The following is a 25,049-nucleotide window of genomic DNA, read 5'->3' on the forward strand; positions in this document are numbered from 1 at the left end:
CACTCAGACTGCCTGGGCTTGAATCCTGGCCTAGCACCAGTTACATGACATTAGGCAAGTCAAACAATAGATCTATGTCCCAGGAAAATGAGAATAATAGCATCTACCTAGTAGGGTTGTTGTCAAGATTAATTGAGTTAATTAATGTAGAGCCCTTACAACAGTGCCTAGCAGGGGGTCAATTTCAATTCATAATAGGTGTTATAATAGTAATAACCATATATGCATGGTTTATATATATACATGACATATATATATATATATATATATATATATATGCCTTATATATACCTCTACCAGTCACATTATTATTATTATTACTACTTTTATTTTTCCCAAGCAGAAGACTTCAGATAATGACATTGAGCACATAGTATGCTTCTCAATCCAGTTTTGAACTGCTGAGCCCTTTCTTCAAACAACATTAAATACTTAGAACAAGTATTAGAACCAGGTGCTCTGGTTGAATTAATGGTGCCTGAAGCATTCCCTGCTGCCCATCCCTCTGACTCCCATGGAGACCCCTGGGCACCACTATGGAGCGCATTTTGAAAACTGCTGATGTGGTGGGAAGAATCCAAGGCTTGGAATCAAGACCTGGAATCAGGTTCCATCTGCCATTAACAGGCTGTGTGACCTTCAGCAGGGGTTCCCTGGGCCTCCGTTTCCTGATCCATACACTGTAAAGAGTTAGACTAGTTCAACGGTTTTCAAACTCTTCCACTTCAAGCTCCCAAGTGTTCCAGAGAAGTGCACCAGGACCTTTTGGGGAGTGGGTGGTGGGGAGCATGCTGGGTGAGGAGAGGGAATCAAACAGGGCTCCCCTGTTCTTATATAGGAGTTCTGTAATATTTGTTTGAATAATGAGTACCACTGCTAAAGAAATTTTGACTAGATGATAAAAGTTTCTTCAGTTTCAGTTTTTCTCTAGTTCTCAGAAATTCACTCATTGAACCACAGTAGAAGAAGTAAGAGCATGAATGAAATTCTAAATCTGAAGAAACTGAGTAATAGGGGAAGCAGTATGGACTATTCACAAGGTCCTGTGCCGTGACCGATATATATCAGTATCTCTGATATCCAGGGAAAAAGCAAAACCTCTGTGACATGAATTTTATTTGGATACTTTGGCTTTTTTGTGTTCATGGGAGCATACATTGGCACAATGATAATAAGTTTGTGGACCAACGAGAAATATTACTGTAGGAATAGTATATACTTAAAATCTGAAGATAACTAAAATGAACAATTATTTAAACATTGTATGTTGTAGGACTTTTCTTGGTGGTTAGTGATTTCAGAAAATATATCCCTTCCAAAGTAAATGTCAAATTAAAATTATACATTTATGATTGCCATGTTGCTATCAGAAGTATATGTGAGCTCAGAAGCTCTTGACTTGATTGAGATTTGAATAATGAAATGTATTCAGGTAAATCAAGTTTCCATGTTCTCTCTGGAAATAAAATTTGTAATTGATGAGTCCGTGGGTCATGTTTATGGCTTAGATTGGCCCTAAATTCAGTCCCTCTCATATTCACCTTGCTAAAAGCAATGGAAAACCTGTAAACATATGTGAATATATAGGGAGAGTGGTAGCATCTGTTTATCTGTAATTTCAAGAATGATTAATATGCAACAACAAAGGCTGATTACCCTTATCAACTTCACATATAGTGTGAGTTGAAGGCTGCCCAGTGATTTTTCTCTTCAATTATATCTCCCTCCCACCATTCAAAACTCTCACTACTGTGTCATTGTGTGTGTGTGTGTGTGTGTGTGTGTGTGTGTGTGTGTGTGTGTGTGTTAAAGTATAATGTTTTCAGTTTCACAGCTGAAATATGTTAGCCTTGAGGAATATCACCCATTAACACTTCATCATGGCTTAGTCTATCAGACTACTTCCAGAGACTCAGGTCCTGGGGGACTGACACTTGTAACAGTTCAGTGGGGGATAGAAATCAGAAAGGTCTGCGGCATGGAGGAGGAACGTGCATCCACCTGGAGGCCAGAGTGGGGATGTGGGCAACCATGAGGTCCTGTTGGGCTGGACAAAGGGCAAGATGTTGACTGAGGGGTGCACATATGGAGGGGAAATGCAGAGGCCAAAAGTTGCCTTTTGTGACCTAGCCCAGTGCCTTGTACATAATCCATCTTCAGTAAATGATGGCTGAATCAAATTATTTTTGTCCTAGGCTGGTTTTGGCTAGAACTAAACTTGAGATTTAATGTTAATATATTTTAGTTATTAAAAAGATTTTGTATGGCTTATTTTCTGAAATCAAATATTTTAAAGAGGCATGATTTCCTGTTTTAAATTCATTTAAATAATACCTTTTGTGCCGGAAAATAATCTTTTTTAAGGAAAAACACTTCAAATATAAAGCATAAATAATTCTTCCTTTAATAAGACAGTTCCTATTATAACCATTGAATAACACATCTGCTCCAAGGATGTTATTTTTTTCACCAGTCCATGTGCACAGCTCTGATTAGAGGAGGTAAAAGATGCACATCTCCTTCAAGTGGTGAATTAGACCCAGTGGGGAAAAGGTGTATTTTATTATGACAGACTTTGTAATTATGAAAGCTCCAAATAGGCCTCTTTAAAAAAAAAAAAACTTTAAAAATGTAATTCTTGGTCTCAAATCTGTTACGGTGTTATGGTAACTGTTGATTTAAGAAAAAAGTACATTAAGAGCATCTTCCTCCAGTGCTAATATCGTTATTGCACCACAACACATTTTATATCAAGGTCTCCTGAAGAATAAATTTTAATAAACATCCTTGCCATACTTTTTCTTCTACCCAAGATTTGCTCACATCTGCAGTTTTCAGAATAAGCCCACAAATGTTACAATATCTTTACAAAGTAAAACCAATCAGAAGATAATTCTCAACCCAGGTGACTTGGTTTAAGCCTTGACTCTTGTTCATTTTTATCTCTGTTCAGAGGCACTTTTTTAAAAAAAAAATCATATCCACATAACATTTAAAAATGAGGTTTTAAAGAAGTTTTAAAAATACATTGTTATCACCAAACATATTACAAGATTTGTATTAACCTTTTTCTATTCATTTCCAGGGCTACAGCAACACACAAAGGCCAGATTATCTTCAAAGATGCTTTAGCCCAGCAATTGTGTGAACAAGGAGGTAAGAATCATCTTTGACTTCTTCATATTGGTTGTGTCAAAATTATTCATGGTAGGTCCTATGTACTGAGTAAGCATTTCATGACTATTACTTGATGATGGCGCTTTAAAAATGGAATTATTGACCCCTTAATATCTCTAATAATTGTTTAGTTACTACTTATTGATAAAGATTGTAGACTTCTGAAGATACTAAGTGTGAGTGAAATAAACCAAGAGAAAATTTATATTCTTTTCATAGTTGTTTTTTCTAATGAGTTATATTTAGTTGTCCTGGAAATATAAATCTTACTAATTTTAGAATTTTACAAAAACACATCTGCGTAATTTACCACTTAAATTTCTTGTTAACTTTGTCGAAAATATTTGTTTATAGCTTTTAATATTTGAGTGTGTTATAGATGACCGTGTATGTAGTATCTATATGCTTGTTTCAACTGTGTGCACTGTTAATTTCAGATGCAACATCATTTTAGATACGTTAAGTGTACATTAAGTAGTCACATTAAGCTTTGTGACTGCCTCATACACATCCAGACTCTCACCCATGCCAAAGTCTCATAGATGCACATATGTGAATGTATGCACATGCACACAGTGAAAAAATGTCATCCCATTTTCACCATTATCATAGGCATATTATCAATTTTTGTTTACAGAGTTCTATTTTGGGGGAAACTTGTTAACTTAAGAATTACATTATTGAATGTAAAGGAAATTTCTACTAATTATCTCTCTGCTAAGGAGACTCTAATGGGTTTAAGACAGAAATTAGGAAAATTATGTGGGTTTTTGAAAGGCTTAAGAAAGTACCATTTATTATTTATAGTCATATATATCACCAGTATGGCTTTATCTAAGTAATGAGACACTTGATGACCATTACTGGCAGACTTCTGATTGTTTACCTAATAACTCTTGAATCAGAAAACCCCATTCTAATTCTAGTTTCACATATATTATCAGTGTTCTTAGTTTATTTGAACAGCTTTGTATTCTGTGACTTTTGAAAAAGCAAAAATGTGATAGCCTTTGTGTAGGCTCAAGAAATCTACCACAATGTAAATCTTTTTCCAGACTATAAAAATGTTTACGTTACTGAAAATATAGAACACCATATAGCAGTGAACGTTAATATCCTGAAAACTGCATAGTGTCAGGAAAAGACACGTCTAATTTTACTGACATTTATCATTGCCTAAAAGCTGATTTCTTTTAAGCCTTGAATTTTTGAGTCTCTTCTGTTGTAAATGAATTGTTGGGATTGGGTTCATTTGAAATGAAAAGAAAAAACCAAGAAAAATCAGTGGGAAAAAATTCTCAACCAGTAGGGAAAAAAATGCCTTACATAATAGTAATGTTACACACGACCATGATTTACATGATGGTAGACTGGGATGTTATTAAAAATTCTATTCAGCCCAGGACCAGAGGAAAACATTGAGCTTTTTCAACAGCACCTAATCAATTGAAATCATATCAATCCATCCAAGATAGGGTGAAAAGGATACTAACAAGAGTGATTGCTTCCTGCTGTCAGGAATAATAAGGGAAATAATTGGTGCTATAAAACATATATTTATTTTGGCCCTCTCCACTTTTAATTAAAACATTAATTATCTCCTCAAATAAAATAACATAAATTTAACATGTAATAATATCCTATGCATTGGATGAGGAATATCTAATATAAGTATTAAAGAGAGTAAAATGACAGTCTCTATATACCTACCACCGGCCAATGCCTTTCAGTCACAACATACTTGGTAGGTTTGTTGATTTTAATTAAATTAAGGAATTTAAACAAACAAATTTTGCTTGTGGAGCTTGAGGATAGCTATTATTACAAGATGATTGCTGGCTAAGCATATTAACTTTTTTTATTGAAGTATAGTTGATTTACTATGTTGTGTTAATTTCTGCTGTACAGCAAAGTGATTCAGTTATACATATATATACATTCTTTTTTATATTCTTTTCCATTATGGTTTATCCCAGGATACTGAATACAGTTCCCTGTGCTATACGATAGGACTTTGTTGTTTATCCATCCTATATATAATAGTTTGCATCTAAGCATATTAAAAAAGTAAAAGAATCAGAAAACATACTAACAATGTCTTAGATGGCATGTAATCTTGATCCCCTTCCTTAAAAGACATTCAGTGAAGGATTTTATTCTGCAAACATGTATCCAGCACCTGCAAGCCCCTGTCCTAGTGCACAGTGCTAAATATGGATATAAAAGTAAAAACAGCCGTTTCCTGTTCTTGAAGGCTGAGCTGTAAATGGCAGGTCAGTGGATCACAGAGGTAGCTAGATTCGCCTGGGGTGGTTAGGAAAGACATCCTGAAGATCAAGTCCTGAAGGGTCAGCCACAGTTTAAGAAAAAATAGGAGAGAAGATTCCGTCTCTCTCATCCTTCCCATTGCTACTGACCCACCTTAGATGAGAACCCATCCCCTCCTTGGGGAATTGCTTACTAGCTTCTTCCCTAGTTTCCCTGCTCCCACTTTCTCTGTGCTCTATACAGAGCTGCTAAAATGGAAATAGGATTCTATCATTTCCCTGCTTCGAACCCTTCAATATCTCAATTGGAGGCAATAGTTTATCTTCAGAGTAGAATCCCTACTGCTAAACGAGGAAAATCCTTTACAATCTGGCCTCAGTTTTCCTCCCCTGCCTCATTTCTTGTCATCCTTTCTTTTCTCCTTAAAATTCCTGGCATGCATGTCACTTGATCACCAGTGTTATTGGCACTCTATACCCTCCCTGTCTTCTTTGCCTGGACGACCCTTTTTCATCTTCTCGTCTTCCTCGTCTAGCTCAGGCTTTCAGACCCTGCTTTGGTTTTACCTCCTCCTGAAATAAAAAGTCTCTGATCTCCCTTACAGTCCTCCTCGATCTGGTCTTGGCGACTCTCGTGCATGGTGACATAACTCTGAAGGCACAGTAATAATGCAAATGGAAACACCGTCAGCACTGCTATGTGCCAGACTGCACCCTAAGCACTCCACAAACATGGACTCGTTTAATCTTTACTGCAGCCCCCTGAAGAATGAACTATTATTATCTGCACTTGACAGATGAGGAAACAAAGGCACAGTGAGAATAACCTAAGGTCACACAGCTAGAGATTGACCAAGCTGGGGTTGGATCCCAGGCAGTTTGGCCGGTAGCCCATGGTATTAGCATTCATGTTACATTGCCTTTCAAAGAAATCTCTTCCTTAAGCATGCATTCGTTCATTTGATAACTATTTATTGTGTGTTGTGATAACATTAACGCACATGCCTTGTCTGCTGTTCACTATAAGCTCCTTGAGGGTAGGGACTGTGCTCTTTCTTACTGAATCTCTAAAGCCTTCCATGATGTCCAGTGCATAGTGTGCACCCAATAAATGTTACTGAACGAATGAATAGTTGGAGTACAGTGGTTGGATTTCAACGTGTTGGCCTGAGGAAGCTGCTTTCCATCCCACAGGGCTGTCCAGCAGCCTGCTGAGTAGAGAGGCAGGTTGGAGAGACATCAGGATATAGATGCTGAGGGGGCAATGTACTCATCCAGGGAGTTCCCCGGAGAAGGGAGGAAGGGGCCCAGTGTGGAATGCTAGCCATTGCAGGTACGGAAGAGGGAACTCTGGGAGAAGGGGCAAGCTTCAGAAATGGGGGTACTAGGGAAGACATTTCAACATGGGAGCGGCATTCAAAAGGGACAGAGGCTTCCAAAAGAATGGTGAGGAGAACAAGAAAAATGCTTTAGGATTTTTCAATTAACAGGTCATTGGCAATTTATAAGTGAGGATGGTTTCGGGAGAGGCCAGACTACATGAGCATCTAAGCATATTAAAGCCTTACAGGTTGGAAAGCTCTTGCCCAGGGTTTGGAGTCAGACAGTCAAGGGAAGACAAATTGTTGTCAGTTGAGAAGTATTTAAAGTTGAGGCTTTGAAAAAATCTAAGATTAAAGGGAAGGAGAGAAAGGGCAGCCCGAGTGGAAAGCAGGTTCAAGGGAAAGATGGGTTCATTCTCTCTCTCTCTCTCTCTCTCTCTCTCTCTCACAAAGTATTTATAGACTTTCACTGCCTTGTAGACAAAGACCATCAGGAGCACACCTAGAGTTGAACAGATGGGGTTTAGTGCTCATTCCAGAATAGGAAAAGGCACATCATTGGGAACCATGGGGTGGGTCAGTAAGTGGAAATTATAAAAGGAATCATTATGATATTTGGGCCTATATTTTGTGATTTTGGCTCAGGTTTAAGGAGGTGGGGCTTTGCTCTGGATTGGATGCTATTAGCAAGTGTGGGTGGGTATTCTATGGTTGGGGATCTCAATAAATCTTATCCGTAGGGAGGGCAGAGCAGAGCCAGGCTAAGGCTGTCATTGATAAAGAAGCAGCAGTCACTTCTATCAGCCAGGAGAGAGGGATGCATGGTATATTGTGAGTTGGACAGTGTTCTGGTTGTGCTTGCATTCAGATGTGATTATAAAGTGGTCCTTTGTCTGTCTTGACCCATCACGATCACAGAGTGGCTTTGTCTGAAGCTGATGTTCTGTGAAATTGTTTCTGTTCACCGGAAGAGCACCAAGGCCCAGCTGTGAGTGCCAGGCCAGCTCCTGGATGTCAGGAGCTGCTTTTCCTTTCTTGAGGCCTGAGGGGAGATTGATGCTAATAGGCAGTCATTTCCTTTTGGATTTAGGCTTTATGAGGACTTTTGAATCATAGGGAAGTAGGTCTGGATCCAGGCTTTGTGTGACCATACTCTCCAGAATCCCTAGCACAAAGTACAAGCTCAGTAAATGATAAAGGGAAGGCATCTTGCTGGAGCAAAATTTTATTCAAGGTCAGCCAGGAGGAAATAAAAAGACTAAGTAGATCAGTGTGGTGAGATTATGGATATTTAATCTTTTTCTTTGAACTTATCTGTATTTCCTAATTTTTTTTTACAATAAGCTTATATTATTTGGGTTATAATATATGTTTCCCCAAAACACAACAAATATAAGGTTATACTTATGAAGAAGGAGGGGCAACTCTGCTGAAGCAGGTGGAATAAATCACTTCTAAGAACTGAAGGAAAATTCTGAATTACAACTCCCATGTCTTCTCCTGTGTGAGGTCTTGCCTGGCTCCCTTAACGTGATTGGTCTATATTGTCATAATTATTTGTTTAAATATTCATGTCCACCCCATCACCCCGACTTGAAGCTTCTTGAGCCCAGCAACCATGACTTAATTTTTTGTTTTTCTTAACATCTAACAATGCTTGGCATAAAACAGACACTCTCTAAATGTTTGCTGAACAGCACCTTAAACATTATACATTTGAAACATCTGTCTTTCCTGAAAAAATCTTCTTTAACCCTGAACTTTTGCTGCGGAACATCATGAGGCAGTGTGGCTGTCACCAAAGCAGTGTTCTCTACACTGACCTCAGGTTGAAAAATGTATGAATCATTGCGTTAAGAAATCTGAAAACTATTCTATTCACAGATTTCCATCTAAACACTAATGAGTCCCGTGAATGCTCTTGGGACATAAATTAGGTTTGGGGATTTTATGTCTTCACCTTGAATCCTGAGGTCCTAAGTAATTATAAACACATATCCAGCTGAATTCTGCTGACAGTCGTAGTACAGACGAGGAAGCAGAGTTTTCTCATCTCCAGTCTGGTGTGGGGTAGGCAGGTGCCAGGTTGTATACTCCCAATTGTTTTGAAAGTGGAAGATGCTTAGGTTCATTCACCAGCAGTAGAGAATAAAGAAATGAATTCATTTAACATTCAGTACTCAACAAAGGATTGTTGAATGCCTGCCATGAGCCAGGCTAAGCTAGATCTTGGGATATGGTAGTGAACAGAGCAAAAACCCCTGCTTTACTGGAGCCTACATTTTAGTGGAGAGGATAGACAATTAATATGAGATATAATAAATGAGTAAATGTGATACCATGTTAGAAGGTGGCAAGTGCTGTAGGGAAAAAAAAAGACCTCAAAATAGGGCAGGGTAAAATTACACAGTTGGGTAGAGGGGGGAAAGGCAGATTGCAATTTTAAATAATGTGACAGGTAAGTCAGGCAGGCCTCAGTGAGAAGTAACATAGCAAAGACCAAGAAGGTATCTGTGGGATTGTCCAAAATGTCATTAGGTGATTTTAAAGACAGATGTGGTAGTGGTTTTTTTGTTTTTGTTTTTGCTTTTGTTTTTTTAACATCTTTATTGGAGTATAATTGCTTTACGATGGTGTGTTAGTTTCTGCTTTATAACAAAGTGAATCAGTTATACATCTACATATGTTCCCGTATCTCTTCCCTCTTGCATCTCCCTCCCTCCCACCCTCCCTATCCCACCCCTCTAGGTGGTCACAAAGCACCGAGCTGATCTCCCTGTACTTTGCAGCTGCTTGCCACTAGCTATCTATTTTACGTTTGGTGGTGTATATATGTCCATGCCACTCTCTCACTTTGTCCCAGCTTACCCTTCCCCCCTCCCCATATCCTCAAGTCCATTCTCTAGTAGGTCTGAATCTTTATTCCCATCTTGCCCCTAGGTTCTTCATGACCATTTTTTTTTTTTTTTTTTTTTGTGGTAGTGTTTTGTGAACTACTGTTAGAGGTGATCAAAGCAAAGGATTGAAGCAATTTCAGAATTGACTGAAAACCTGAAAGGAACTAGAAGAAGTCAGTCTTTTGCAGGAATTATTATTGTCAAACAGTCTAGAAAGAGCTGCAGACCTAATCCATATTCCTCAGAATCATGTAAACAGAGTTTCTGCTGAAAATGTTAATGAATGTGGTATGTATAGACTGAGGATGAGGAATAATATTTGAATGTATGCTCTTGATCCTAGATCTGTAGTTTCCTTATGTGTAGATTAGCAACGAAGCCAGGAAGGTTAACTTGACAAAACTGTACACCACTTACAAGTGGTAGGATTAGAATCCAAATCTCTGGCTGGACTCACAGCCCAAGGTGGGTTCCATTTTTCCAAATAGATTCTTAAATTTAAAAAATCCAACATTAAAAAGCCTTAGGAATTACAACTTCAATAAGCAAGATCACCACTGCTACCTTAATTCCCTGAACACCCAGGAGAGAACACACACTTCTGAGCCCTTGTAAGACAAAGGTGCCAAGTGTCAAGCTGATGTGAGTGTATCGAGCGTGGCCACTGCTGGTGCCGCAGTGTGCACAGATCACGGTGGAGGCGCGGGCAGGAGTGGGCGTATACTCATTGGCCTGTGAGCTGCTTGGCATAACCTCTTCAAACACACACATCGATTATTTAGCAAGGCCAGATGGCAGGCTTAACGACCACCAGTTATCATGCCCTGTAGTGCCTCCAAAGGGTGCATGCCATTTATAAACCATGCTGGAATTCTCTGTTGTTGGACTGATGGAAGTGGATATAACCAAAAGCAAATGTTTTATGTCGGGAGGAAAGGGGTCAGGCTTAGGTTGGAGCTGTAAACCTTGGCTGCCTTGTGCCAGGCTTAGCAGTTTTTCTGCTGTTCATCACCCTCAGAACAGTGAGAGGTAGAAAGTGTGACTGTGTTCTCCGAGGGCCATTGAATCATGGTGGTGGATACTGTATTTATTTCATTCAGACCCAGACTCTTAGCAATTCTTTAATCCTTTGTGTTAAGGATTGGTGAAAGTTTACTTAAACTGTGAGATGGAGGGGAAAAAAAAGTTCAGTAAGCAAGTCCATAAAGTGAATGAGGTGTTTAACCTACCTAAATTTTTCTTTAGCACATTAAGAATGCTTTTTTTTTTAAACATCTTTATTGGAGTATAATTGCTTTACAATGGTGTGTTAGTTTCTGCTTTATAACAAAGTGAATCAGCTATACGTATACATATATCCCCATATCTCCTCCCTCTTACGTCTCCCTCCCACCCTCCCTATCCCACCCCTCTAGGTGGTCACAAGGCATGGAGCTGATCTCCCTGTGCTATGTGGCTGCTTCCCACTAGCTATCTATTTTACGTTTGGTAGTGCATATATGTCCATGCCACTCCCTCACTTTGTCCCAGCTTACCCTTCCCCCTCCCCGTGTCCTCAAGTCCATGCTCTATGTCTGCGTCTTTATTCCTGTCCTGCCCCTAGGTTCTTCAGAACCTTTTTTTTTTTTTTAGATTCCATATATATGTGTTAGCATACGGTATTTGTTTTTCTGACTTCCTTCACTCTGTATGACAGACTCTAGGTCCATCCACCTCACTACAAATAACTCAATTTTGTTTCTTTTTATGGCTGAGTAATATTCCATTGTATATATGTGCCACATCTTCTTTATCCATTCATCTGTCAGTGGACACTTAGGTTGCTTCCATGTCCTGGCTATTGTAAATAGAGCTGCAATGAACATTGTGGTACATGACTCTTTTTTGAATTATGCTTTTCTCAGGGTATATGCCCAGTAGTGGGATTGCTGGGCCGTATCGTAGTTCTATTTTTAGTTTTTTAAGGAACCTCCATACTGTTCTGCATAGTGGCTGTATCAATTTACATTCCCACCAACAGTGCAAGAGGGTTCCCTTTTCACCACACCCTCTCCAGCATTTACTGTTTGTAGATTTTTTGATGATGGCCATTCTGACTGGTGTGAGGTGATACCTCATTGTAGTTTTGATTTGCATTTCTCTAATGATTAGTGATGTTGAGCATCCTTTCATGTGTTTGTTGGCAATCTGTATATCTTCTTTGGAGAAATGTCTGTTTAGGTCTTCTGGCCATTTTTGGATTGGGTTGTTTGTTTTTTTGATACCGAGCTGCATGAGCTGCTTGTAAAGTTTGGAGATTAATCCTTTTTCAGTTTCTTCATTTGCAAATATTTTCCCCCATTCTGAGGGTTGTCTTTTCGTCTTGTTTATGGTTCCCTGTGCTGTGCAAAAGCTTTTAAGTTTCATTAGGTCCCATTTGTTTATTTTTGTTTTTATTTCCATTTCTCTAGGTGGTGGGTCAAAAAGGATCTTGCTGTGATTTATGTCATAGAGTGTTCTGCCTTTGTTTTCCGCTAAGGGTTTTATAGTATCTGGCCTTACCTTTAGGTCTTTAACCCATTTTGAGTTTATTTTTGTGTATGGTGTTAGGGAGTGTTCTAATTTCATTCTTTTACACGTAGCTGTCCAGTAAGAATGCCTTTTAATGTGACGTGATGGATATGTTAATTAGCTTGATAGTGGTAATTATTTCACAATGTATATATATACACATCAAAGCATCCAGTTGAATACCTTAAATATATACAATTTTTATTTTTCAGTTATATCTCAGTAAAGCTGGTGAAAAAAAAAAGAATACCTTTTATACCCAAATATTGTATAAATTGTAGGTTACATCTACCAGAATCTTCCTCTGGCTATCCTTGAATGCTCAGTAACTTGTATTACTAAATGTCCTTCCAATATCCTGAAATGTAAATTTTTTATTAATTCAGACTAAAGAAGTCAAAATTGACTAAGCGTCAGAATTGGATTTTACCATATCCACTTTAACTGATGAAGTGAAAAATAATGAATGATGTGTTTCACTTGAATGTTCCCAATGATAAAACTTTTGCTAGCTAAAGACGTGTTTTGGGACTTCCCTGGTGGCACAGTGGTTAAGAATCTGCCTGCCAGTGCAGGGGACATGGGTTCGATCCCTGGTCCGAGAAGATCCCACATGCTGCGGAGCAGCTAAGCCCGTGTGCCACAACTACTGAACCTGCACCCTAGAGCCCATGAGCCACAACTGCTGAGCCCACGTGCCACAGCTACTGAAGCCTGCATGCCTAGGGTCCGTGCTCCACAACAAGAGAAGCCACCACAATGAGAAGCCCATGCACCTCAACGAAGAGTAGCCCCAACTCACCACAACTGGAGAAAGCCCACGCACAGCAACGAAGACCCAACGCAGCCAAAAATAAATAAATAAATAAATAAATTTATTTTAAAAAAAGACATCTGTTTTCCTGTGGCTATTTTGTCGTTTACATTTCAGTGTAGCAGTTGCAACTGCTGTTCCTGACATCCTGCGTTTTGTAATTTACAAACAAAGAGAGCTGAATTAGGATGCTCTGGTAAAATCATCCAGGAACCCCCAGTCTTGCTTCAAGGTCTCACAAACTACCCAACAGGGGAAGGAACTGAAGCCCTCCTGGGGCAGTGGCCGGCAAAAAGTGTCCCTAAGTGATCTTGACAACAGACAAGATTAAGGGGAATGATGAAGAGCTGACTCGTAGGGCCACAGTAAAATTCCTTGCTAATGGCTCTAGGTTGGTCTGACTACTTTTTTAATTTCCTAAAGAATAGTGTTTTGGACTGGTGCTGTTTATTCTAAGATGATTGAACACAGATTTAAACAGGCTTCTTTTCAGTTCTCAGGGCTATATACATTCCCCCTTGACAGCTTTATCTAGTCCAGAGTCAAAACACCAAGATTTATGCCTGAGAAGAATTTGGCATTGACTTCTTTTGGATGCCCATAGAAGTACACTTTCTACTCAAGCTGGTGTGTAATCTGCTGGATTCCCCCACATTTTGGAGGACAAAGCCTAGGTTTGGATCTGTATAATTACTTGAGGGAGAGCAAAGCTGTTGTAAACACACGTAAATTACAACTTTACTTTGGCTCTTGTGAAATATTATTTCATGCAACCAATTAATCCAACCGTATTTTTACATTTGAAGATTCAGTTGTTTAATGTAATAATTAATACAGATTTTCATAATCATGTTTGTAAGGTTGGAATTCATTAATATTAATTAACACATATTATGCTGTGTCCCCTATGGGTATATGTGGAACATTATACCACATGCATGGGAATTGTGTAGCAATATAAGGCAGTTTCCCATCCTGTTCATAAATAGTTTATAATATAGATATATTGGTCCAAACCTAGAAGAGAAAGTCCAAAATACATCTACAGGAAAAACATAAACTCAGTGGAATGGCATTCCCCCTATCTCCTCTGAGGCCGTGGTCAACAGTTTTGCCCTCTCTTTCCCATATCGTCAGCTTCTTCCTCTTCACCATCCCCTCCTCCTCAGGGTTTAAACATGCCAAAGCCACTGCAGCTTTGAGCAAGAACGCTGTCTTTGACTGTGAGTACTCCTCCGGCCATCATTCTCCCTCACACTCCAGCTTCTTGAAAGAGTCGTGTGTGTTCTCAGGCTTCACTCCTAACCCCGCCATCTGACCTCTACTGCCAGTAATCTATGGAAACAGTCATCCTCCGGGTCATCAGTAACCCAGTAGGTGCCAACCAATCCAAAGGACTCTGGTCCTCACCCTACCTGACTTCCCTACTCCTTCTCAGTTTCCTTAATGAGTTCCTGAACTTCCTATGGATATATTCTGGGATTGGCAGTGATTCTGTCCTGCAGCTTCTTTTAGACTTTTTATATTGTCCCTGGTGATCTCACTCACACCTGTGATTTTCATCTCCTGAACTCTGTCCATTTGCTTCATGCTTACTGAGTCAGTAATGCAAAGTGGTTGAGAGAATAGAGTTTGGAGCTATATGCCCCTGGGTTCCAATTTCTTTTATTTTTTTAATTAATTAATTTATTTTTGGCTGCATTGGGCCTGAGTTGCTGCACGCGGGCTTTCTTTAGTTGAGGCGCGCAGGCTTCTCATTGCAGTGTCTTGTCTTTGTTGTGGAGCATGGGCTCCAGGCACATGGGCTTCAGTAGTTGTGGCTCGCAGGCTCTAGAGCACAGGCTCAGTAGTTGTGGCGCACAGGCCCAGTTGCTCCACGGCATGTGAGATCTTCCTGGACCAGGGCTCGAGCCCATGTCCCCTGCCTTGGCAGGCGGATTCTTAACCACTGCGCCACCAGGGAAGTCCCCAATTTCTAATTTGATACTTTCTAGCTATGTAATCTTTCAAAGTCTCAATTCCCTAACTGTAAAATAGGGAAAATAATAGTACCTACTTTTCTGGTCATCCCATACCATTCCCAAGAGCCTGGCACAATATTCTATGCCCAGAAGAAACCTAGTGAACTTGTGAGAATTAAGTGCAATAATGATGTGCATAGCACTGTGGCTAGCACATAAATACTCTATAAATGTTAGCTATCATTATTATTACTGGGCACTGACATTTGGATTCTTTAGGTACCTTGAACTCAATATATTCTAAAATGAACTTGACATTTCCCCCAAACTGGTCCCCTTCATTGCAGTTCTAGTCAGTGACATATTCGAGCCAGTCAGTAAACAGAGATCTAGGTAATATTTCTTTCCTCATTCCTTTCTTTCTTCCATGTCTACTCAGTGTCTCTAAGACCAATTTATTTTATCTTCTCAGTATCTCTTAAACAAATTCTTTTATTTCTGCATCTACAGCCATATCTTTGGTTCAAGCCTTCCACACATCTATCAAAATGTTCTTCAACACAAACCTCATTTTTTTCCTCCCAGCCTCAAACCCTATAACTGCCTCCATTTGCCCAGTTTAGCCTGCTTTCAAGGCCCTCCATGATCTGACCCTGCCTCTCTCTCCAACCTCATTGCATGTAGGCTCTCTCCATACTCCCCACCCTCACCTAATACCAAACTCTCTACTTCAGCCGTAAAAAGCACTGACTTCATCAAACATGCTGTCCTGTCCCCTATCTCTGTAGCTTATATATATGCCAGTTTCTTTCCCTGGAATACACTCCACATTACCTCCTTCTCCATATTACTGATGAAGTTGCACTCATCCTTAAAGATCCAGTTCAAATCTCTCCTCCTCCATCATTTGTATTTTTAACCCTAATCCACCTTATACTTACAAATTGAAGTTAGTTTATCTTATTGCATTGTCATGTGTTAACTTCTACATGTATTTCCTCCTGCCCTTTGAAACCCTTGATCAAGCAGATACTGGATCATTTTTACATTCCCAGAATCTGGCAGTGTCTGGCACTTAGTAGGTACTCAACTATTAGTTGAAGGAATGGATGAACCATATAGAGCAGGTAAACCTATCACAAATTGTCTAATTACTATTGGGTTGGCCAAAAGGTTCGTTCTTTTTTTTCTGTAAGATGGCTCTGGTAGCACTTAGTTGTCTTTAACTTCATTCGAAGCAATTTTGTTAGATTGTGTGTGACAGCTGTCATATCAGCGTGCATTTTAAAAACATCAAAATTGATGAATTTTTGTGTAGCCATTTTAATATTGAAGATGGAAGAAAACATTTTCAGCATATGATGCTTTATTATTTCAAGAAAGGTAAAAATGCAACTGAAACGCAAAAAAAGATTTGTGCAGTGTATGGAGAAGGCGCTGTGACTGATCGAACGTGTCAAAAGTGGTTTGTGAAGTTTCGTGCTGTAAATTTCTTGCTGGACAATGCTCCATGGTCGGGTAGACCAGTTGACGTTGATAGCGATCAAACTGAGACATTAATTGAGAGCAATCAACCTTATACCACGTGGGAGACAGCCGACATCCTCAAAATATTCCAAATCAAGCACTGAAAATCGGCACCAGCTTGGTTATGTTCATCACTTTGATGTTTGGGTTCCACATAATTTAAGCGAAAAACACCTTCTTGACCATATTTCTGCCTGCGATTCTCTACTTACACGTAACGAAAATGTTCCATTTTTAAAACAAATCGCGATGGGCGATGAAAAGTGGATACTGTACAATAATGTGGAACGGGAGAGATCGTGAGGCAAGTGAAACGAACCGCCACCAACCACACCAAAGGCTGGTCGTCATCCAAAGAAGGTGATGTTGTGTGTATGGTGGGATTGGAAGGGAGTCCTCTATTATGAGCTCCTTCTGGAAAACAAGACGATTAATTCCAACAAGTACTGCTCCCAATTAGACCAAATGAAAGCAACACTCGACAAAAAGCATCCAGAATTAGTCAACAGAAAATGCATAATCTTCCATCAGGACAACGCAAGACTGAATGTTTCTTTGATGACAAGGCAAAAACTGTTACAGCTTGGCTGGGAAGGTCTGACTCATCCCCTGTAGTCACTAGACATTGCACCTTCTGATTTCCATTTATTTCGGTCTTTACAAAATTCTCTTAATGGAAAAAAATTTCAATTCCCTGGAAGACTGTAAAAGGCACCTGGAACAGTTCTTTGCTCAAAAAGATAAAAAGTTTTGGGACGATGGAATTATGAAGTTGCCTGAAAAATGACAGAAGGTAGTGGAACAAAATGGTGAATACGTTGTTCAATAAAGTTCTTGGGGAAAATGAAAAATGTGTCTTTTATTTTTACTTAAAAACCGCAGGCACTTTTTGGCCAACCCAATATTGTTTCTTTAATTGCCAGCCAACCTTCACCTCCTTTATCTACATAACTGTTTTTACAATCATACTTAAACATTATGCACTCCTTTTGCTTTGATGGACTCTATTAGGAAGAGCCCTATAAAATTCACAGTTGGATGGATGTTATTTTAAATGATGTTCATTGCACTGCTCAGTGTCCCCTTTGTAAGAAACCGCAGGAGAAGCTTCTCTTAAGTCTCTGCATCTGAAATAACCACGCTTCTCCTGAGCAATATGTGTGCTTTTCATGTTTTAAACTCTTCAGTTTCTGTAACTTTAGAGCTTCAGAACCAAACTTAAAATGTCAGAGCATGCACCTTGCATATTTATCTCCACTGGATATATTTTTCCGACCCTGATTTGTTATCCTCTTTTCCCACGTTATTGTCTTGCTCGATTGCCTTTCTTTGTTAGCTGCCTTACATCTATTTTAGAACAAGGCGAATTGTACAGTTTATCCTTAAGTACATAAAGGAAAGTGAAAAGGTAAAATGAAGATGATAACATATGTACAAGTAACTAAGAGGGGAGGGAACAGAGGAGAACATTAGAATTTTCTAGCAGCAATGGTTTTAGCAATAATATCTTACTGATGTTATCAGTCACCAATCAACTAACATTTTTGGAGCAGCTGTGTGCCAGACATTGTGCTAGGCATGGGGGAGCAGAGATATACAAATTGAAGTCTCTATTCACAGGAACTCACAGTCTTATCAGCTCTAAATTACACTCTGGCCTTTAGGATTATGACTGAGATAGAGAGGATACCCTTCCCCAATAGGGACCCATTCCCCAGCCCACAAGAAATAACTCTTTTACTTAGAATATAGACTAAGCTTCTTTGGCATGTGCCTCAAACTGCAGGTGGCTTAAATGGCTAGAAGTGTGTTTATTTCTCAGTCATAAACCAGTCTGGAGGTAGATGGTCCAGGGCTGGCGGAGTGACTGTACTGTGTACAGCACAGAGCTTCCATATCTAGGGGCCACATGTCCTCGTAGCAGGAAGGGTAGAGGGCCAGGAATCATGCCCGTTCCTTTAAAGGGCATGACCCAGCTCTGAAAGTGACCCAGGTCACTTCTGCTCACCTCCCTATGGGCAGAACTTGATTCCTTTGTCTCAGGAGCTGCAGGGGATACTGAGAAATATACCTCTAACTGGGGGCCACAGTCCAGTGAGAATAAAGAAGGGGAGAATAGATATATTGGTAGACCTCTAACAAATTTCTGCTAACATTAGCAACAAGGTTTCTTCTTGTTCCTGTTCTTCTTAGTAGTAGTATTAATATTGCTGTTGTTGTTATTATTTTTATTATTTGGTGATGATGATGATCCTAATGATTTTTCTTCCCACCTCTGAAAGCTATTTAAAGGCCATATATGCTCAGGCTACAGGTCAGTTTATAGCTGCACTTCCTCTCCTCTGCCCCGTCTATGAACTTCATCTCTTCAAGTTCATCTTGAATATATCATCTCCATCTCTTCACAAACAATTCAGATGATATATTGTTTTACATTCTTATTTTTCACTTAAGATTTTATTCATAACATAGGCAAAGTTTTGAAAAAATATATGAATATCTCCCCTAGAAAAGGTGAAGGCACGAGCATGGCAAGACAATGAGTCACAAGTTCTAGTGTTTAAGATCTCATTATTGACAGCTCCTAGTAGAATAAGTCTTACCTGAAAGAGTTCTCTGTTCCCCCAGTTGTAGGTTATAAAGATATATTTTAGTTTTGCACCTATTCCATATATTTTAGAATATTAGTGATGATAAGTTGCTATGAGACACAATTCAAATTGAGATGGGATATAGGAGAGGAAGGGAAGAGAAAAATGCTTTCTAATATTGCTGGTTCTGTGTATAATTTAGCTGTCTTTAAATATTAAGTAATCTTTTATACTGATCATAAGTATATTCCTGAACACAGGGAAAACTATTCTCACTCTAAATTTATAACATTTTTGGAAGCTTAATTATCATACTTGAAGGTCAAATGGTGCTTTATTGCAATAAAATACAAAGAGTAATAAAGAAATTATTCCTGGGGAGATGAAAGTCTAGGTTCATAGCTCATTAAATGGTAACTTCACAGACTGTGTCTAATTTGTCATATTTAGCTTTGGAAGTTTCATACATTTGAATTTCAAATTAGGTGAAGAGATACCTGAGGCAAAACTACCTAGGGCCTTTGAATTCTAAAATGATTCAGGAGCTATAGTTCCCATAACATAATACCTATATTTGTAAGAAATGCCTATCATCAGCCATTTAGTGCTTGCCTGACTCAAAGGCTTTTTAAAAAAATAATCAATAATATTCACGCAAAGCTCATTAACCACTCCCTCAGTTTGTTTCCAGACATTCCTTTCTTTTTCAGCCCAGCATATTGAAATCTCCATCCTTCGCAGTGAATAATTCATTGAACAAATTGGCCAAAATATATTTTGGAGTCACGTGATTTCTCAAAAGTTTCCTCCAAAATAAGCCATTTGAAAGAAAAACACTTTTGTTAAAAGAACAGCCTTTGGAGGAGTTAAACACGACCCCATTCTTTTGCTTATTTTAGGTTGCTGTGACCTCATGAGATGCTGGTGACCTCAACCTTTGAAAGAGCATAAACACAGAAATGCTTTTTAAGAAATGAAGCTTTTCTTTACTTTCGGCATGTAATTTGTCTCTTGGACAAATTGAATTGATGATAGGAAGAACTTCTGCTTCAATTTAATACTGAGAAACCATGTAATGATCCATGCTTGTGATATTTTCTAAAAACGCCCAAAGATTTAACCTGTTAGAATGCAATTAAGAAAAGCATGGCTGTGAGCTCTAAGACCCAAATGAAATCATTTGCTTCCTGTTGAAGTTTACAGAAGTTTTCTGATCTTCCATTGAATTTGAATATCTGCAAAGTTCAGCAAGTGCTCTGTTGCTAGTGTCATAAGGACAAATTATTATAATCTGTGAGATTCTCCAAATAATTGGAGATAATAGAGAAAATATATTTAGTAAATGAAAGGCAGTATTGACGGAGTAACTCTATCTAGTGCCAAACAATAGATATTTAACATTAGTTGTGTTTAAAAGTTTGGAAAGGGGTTGATTACTGGTTATTTTCATACTGTAGTGAAGGTCAGATTAATTTACAGTGAGTGGAAAATAATGAGCTTTTAAAAATATATCTCACCCTCCAAAAAAGTAAACATATTCCTTAGTAAGTTCAACTCTTGCCAACTCTAGAACCAGCACCAGCACACAGGTGTGTTAACATATATGGGCTGAGTGCTTTTTTTCATTTACTCAACAAAGTGTCAGTACGTGCTTTTTTTATACTTGTATTTTAAACAGATAAATAATAGTCTTGTTTAAAGAGACCAGGAAGCATATTTTTCTTTGAAAACTTTGCTACCGAATTTACTTTTTTTCAGGTTAGACCTCCTCAATCTCTATGATGTGAATTGACTGTCTTGTTTGTAAGTGGGGTCTCTTTACAGTTGTTTCACATAATAATCATTCACATTCACTATTCCTGGCATAATTATCTTCATCAAATTTGCATTAGTATGAGTTCTTGTATTCATTCAAGGCAATTCCAGTCTTTTTCTTATAACTCATGGAGATTAATAAACCATTTCAAGAATAGCACAGCTAAGTAAAAGGGAAGCTCTCCAAGGAATATATTTTTTCAAAGAAATTTTAAAGTATCTTCTGAAAATAATGATTCAGGTTTCTTTTATTTTCAACTATATTAGCTTATCAATTAAAAAGATCCATTCTTGTCTTCTTTACATAGCCCATGAAACGTTAGAGAAATTATATACCTAATATTTCAGGTCATTTAATAATACCCTAGCATCTAGGAAAATGTTTGACTAGGCAAAGACCTAGAATATTCATTATTGATGTAAACCTTTGTATTTTACCAAAACAAATAACCTGGATGGGTCCTACTACAGAATTTGGAAGACAAATAACTTTTAAAAAATTAATTAATTAATTAATTTAATTTTTTTTTGGCTGCGTTGGGTCTTCGTCGCTGTGTGCGGGCTTTCTGTATTTGCAGCGAGTGGGGGCTACTCTTTGTTGTGGAGCACGGGCTCTAGGCACATGGGCTTCAATAGTTGCAGCACGTGGGCTCAGTAGTTGTGGCTCACAGGCTCTAGGGTGCACGGGCTTCAGTAGTTGTGGCGCGCAGGCTCAGTAGTTGTGGCTCACGGGCTTAGTTGCTCCGCGGCATGTGTGATCTTCCCAGACCAGGGATCGAACCCGTGTCCCCTGCATTGGCAGGCAGATTCTTAACCACTGTGCCACCAGGGAAGTCCCCAAATAACTTTTAAGTGGCACCATCACAAACACTGAAAGGAATCTGGAAAAATAAATTCTTAGTGCACAGTTATGAGTGATTTTGACTCTTAAGAACATTTATTACCTATCTAGTATGAAAGGACTGTATTATGCTTAAAACATTAAAAGTTTCCCCATTTTTTTTCTTGTTTACCTGCTTTCAGGAGATATTTGACTAATGAAATTACATAGATCCTCATTTTTTTAATACTTTCCTGGGAAAATTGCTACCAATTTGTGTTGATAATTTTAAAGTTTTAAAGGTGTTTGGCTTTTTCAACTAAAACCAAGTCAGAGTATGCCATGCTTTCATTCCTAATGCTTTGCTGGAAACATGCTTTTAAAAAACATGGAGGCTTTAGTGAGATTGCCATGATGATTCTTACATTCTGTTGGCTTGCTTTTACTTTATTTTTTTAAGCAAAGTAGAATCTTCATTTTAACTTGCCTGTTTAGCATTTCATATTATATCTGTGGTTTTGACTAAGTTGATTCATTTTGATGACATTGGCATACTCCTTAAGTTATCAAGATACAACTTAAGTTCAATTTCCAATTTAGTCCGGTTATTTGAAGTTGTCAAGCTTTACAAAGGACGTAATCTTTAAATTTTTGTGGATTTCAATGACATTAACTTTGTGGGTAAAGATTAAAAAGATGTGCTAATATTTTGAATGAGATCTAGAGTTCTTTGAAACATGAATCTATTTACTCTTTATGTTATGTCGTCTGTTAACATAGATGTTGTCATCTTGCCTAGGATTCGTAAAAATAAATAGATATTCAGAATTATGAGTTGGATTTATTTATCCATTGCCAATACTCATGGAGCTCCTTGGAGTGATCAATGAAATCCAACTGCAAGATATGGTATCCCATGATCATTGTACTTTAATTCTAAAACACCACTGAAAGTTTCGCCTCTAACCGTTGCATTGTTTATGAGAGCTTACAAGTTATTGGTAGAAACTTCATATTAATCTGAATTGCCCCAACATTTATGGGAAGATAAATGATTTCATAACTAATCAATGGTTTGTGTAAACCAAAATGAAATCCTGGTATTTTTCTCAGGAGTGAATTTTTTCTATAGTGTAGGATGTACAACTAATTGTTTTCGTGCATCTAGACATATCCAGATTTGTTAACAGCTCGGTGTTAGAATAAAAAGTGAGTACCTCACAGTGTAAAGTTCTGTCCAGCCTTTATATATAGTCTTATGGGTCTCACCAGTGAAGCTAAATCAGGACCATATTATGAAACTTCCCCTCAGTCACCTCTCTGGGTACAGAACCACTCCAAGCTATCTTCCCCTCTCTCCAGTTCAATCCCCTCTGACAGCTACCAGGGCCCTCACTGCCAGTGCATCCTCCCCTGTGTCTGTCTGTGGTCATCGTCTGACCTGGTCTTCTTATCACAATGCAGAGACACTTGGAAGAAACCTTTACTTCTGTTAAAGGTGTGTTGTATCCTATTTTCTCCAAAGCCAAAGCCTACTTCTTCAGGAACATTTTTGTTGTCTCTCATTCTTAGAAACAAAGCTTCCCAGTTTAAGCCATTTGGCAACTTTATACGGTAGCTAGTGTCAGTCATGCAATTTCAGATTCAAAGGAACTGTGAAATTGGACCAAAGTGGGTGGTGGGGTGGAGGCAGGCTAGAGTCCTTGGAGAGGCAGAGAATCAGTAACAGACCAACAAAATGTTGAGATAAAAACATTCAAGCAAACTAGAGAGATGAGTCAGTTCAATGGCAATGGAGCAGGAAGGGTATACTTGGAGATATGCCACTGGGTAAGCACTGGAAAGTTGACAAATTAGGACTGCTCTGACGCATGCATTTTATATTTAATAAAGGAAAGAGTAAAGACCTTTTTGCCAAATTCACATAATTCAGGATCTTAGTAATTCATCTGTGTCAGTAGTATGAGGCAAAGCAGGTACTATCCAAGTGGGAGTGTAATAAATGACGTTGAGCTATATTATACTTCTTCAGGCTACTTATTCTATTTTTTCTATGGTACATTTTTCACGATAAATGTAGAAAAGATGGTGAACTTCCTACAAGCTTAAAAAATTCTCTTATACTGCATAAAACTAGATTGATATAGTTACTTACTGAGAGATGATTAAAATAAGCTTCCCAGGCCCATTAGTTTACTAGATTTTGGACCCTACTTACACCATATATGTGTGAATATTTTTCAAGGAAATTTCTACTTTTCATTTCACCAAGTTTAATGTGTGCTGTGTTCCTGTTTTTGAGGAAATAATGTTTAGTTATCTCAGACAGTGGATATATTTTTTAAAAATACTGAGTCTTCCTAACTAGTGATTGAAAACATGATTTAAGTTTCTTGAGTTAAATTAAATCCAAGTGGACATTAATTGGGTGTTTAAGCTGCCCAGACTACTTATACTGAAGGATCTTTTGACAACATTGTATTTTGGCATTTTTCAGAGGTTTGGATCTTCAGTTATTTATTTTCCAAAATATCATAAAATACATTACAACTAAGGAGGAAGGTAGCATTCAATTCAATTAAGTATTTATTGAAAATCTATTGCCAGCTGAGGCTGGTGTGTTGAGTGGGCATATTTTATGCCTTTGAGGAACTTATTTCTTCTTGGGATAAAAGACATATGCTTAATACACATAACAGCAGTTCTGCATGCTGTAAAAATAAGGACTGGAATGCGTGATCAAAATACTGGGTTTTTTTGTTTTGTTTTTATTTTTCACACCTTTATTGGAGTATAAATGCTTTACAATGTTGTGTTAGTTTCTGCTGTATAACAAAGTGAATCAGCTATATGTATACATATATCCCCATATCCCCTCCCTCTTGAGCCTCCCTCCCACCCTCACTATCCCATCCAAGTCGTCACAAAGCACCGAGCTGATCTCCCTGTGCTATGCAGCAACTTCCCACTAGCCATCCATTTTACATTTGGCAGTGTATATACGTCAGTGCTATGCTCTCACTTCATCCCAGCTTCCCCTTCCCCATCCCTGTGCCCTCAAGTTTGTTCTCTACATCTGCGTCTTTATTCCTGCCCTGCCATTAGGTTCATCCGTACTGCTTTTTAAAATTCCATATATATGTGTTAGCATACGGTATTTGTTTTTCTCTTTCTGACTTACTTCACTCTGTATGACAGACTCTAGGTCCATCCACCTCACTACAAATAACTCAATTTTGTTTCTTTTTATGGCTGAGTAATATTCCATTGTATATATGTGCCACATCTTCTTTATACATTCATCTGTC

The 25,049-nt window shown here is 38.4% G+C and overlaps 1 protein-coding gene and 1 long non-coding RNA gene across 4 annotated transcripts in view; one reads left to right on the plus strand and one right to left on the minus strand.

The window, feature by feature from the left end:
- The window catches only part of LOC309666314, a 1,163,838-nt gene that overhangs the window by 1,115,007 nt on the left and 23,782 nt on the right, over positions 1 to 25,049 (minus strand). The window lies entirely within an intron of this gene.
- The window catches only part of RELN (reelin), a 528,909-nt gene that overhangs the window by 225,217 nt on the left and 278,643 nt on the right, over positions 1 to 25,049 (plus strand). For all 3 annotated transcript variants that reach the window (XM_082473379.1, XM_082473378.1, XM_082473380.1), the window contains exon 4: positions 3,086 to 3,156. In XM_082473379.1, coding sequence (XP_082329505.1) covers positions 3,086 to 3,156 — 71 coding nt within the window. The remainder of the gene's footprint in view (positions 1 to 3,085; positions 3,157 to 25,049) is intronic.

This window comes from Balaenoptera physalus (assembly GCF_965194825.1).
Source record: "Balaenoptera physalus genome assembly, chromosome: 8".
NCBI lineage: Eukaryota > Metazoa > Chordata > Mammalia > Artiodactyla > Balaenopteridae > Balaenoptera > Balaenoptera physalus.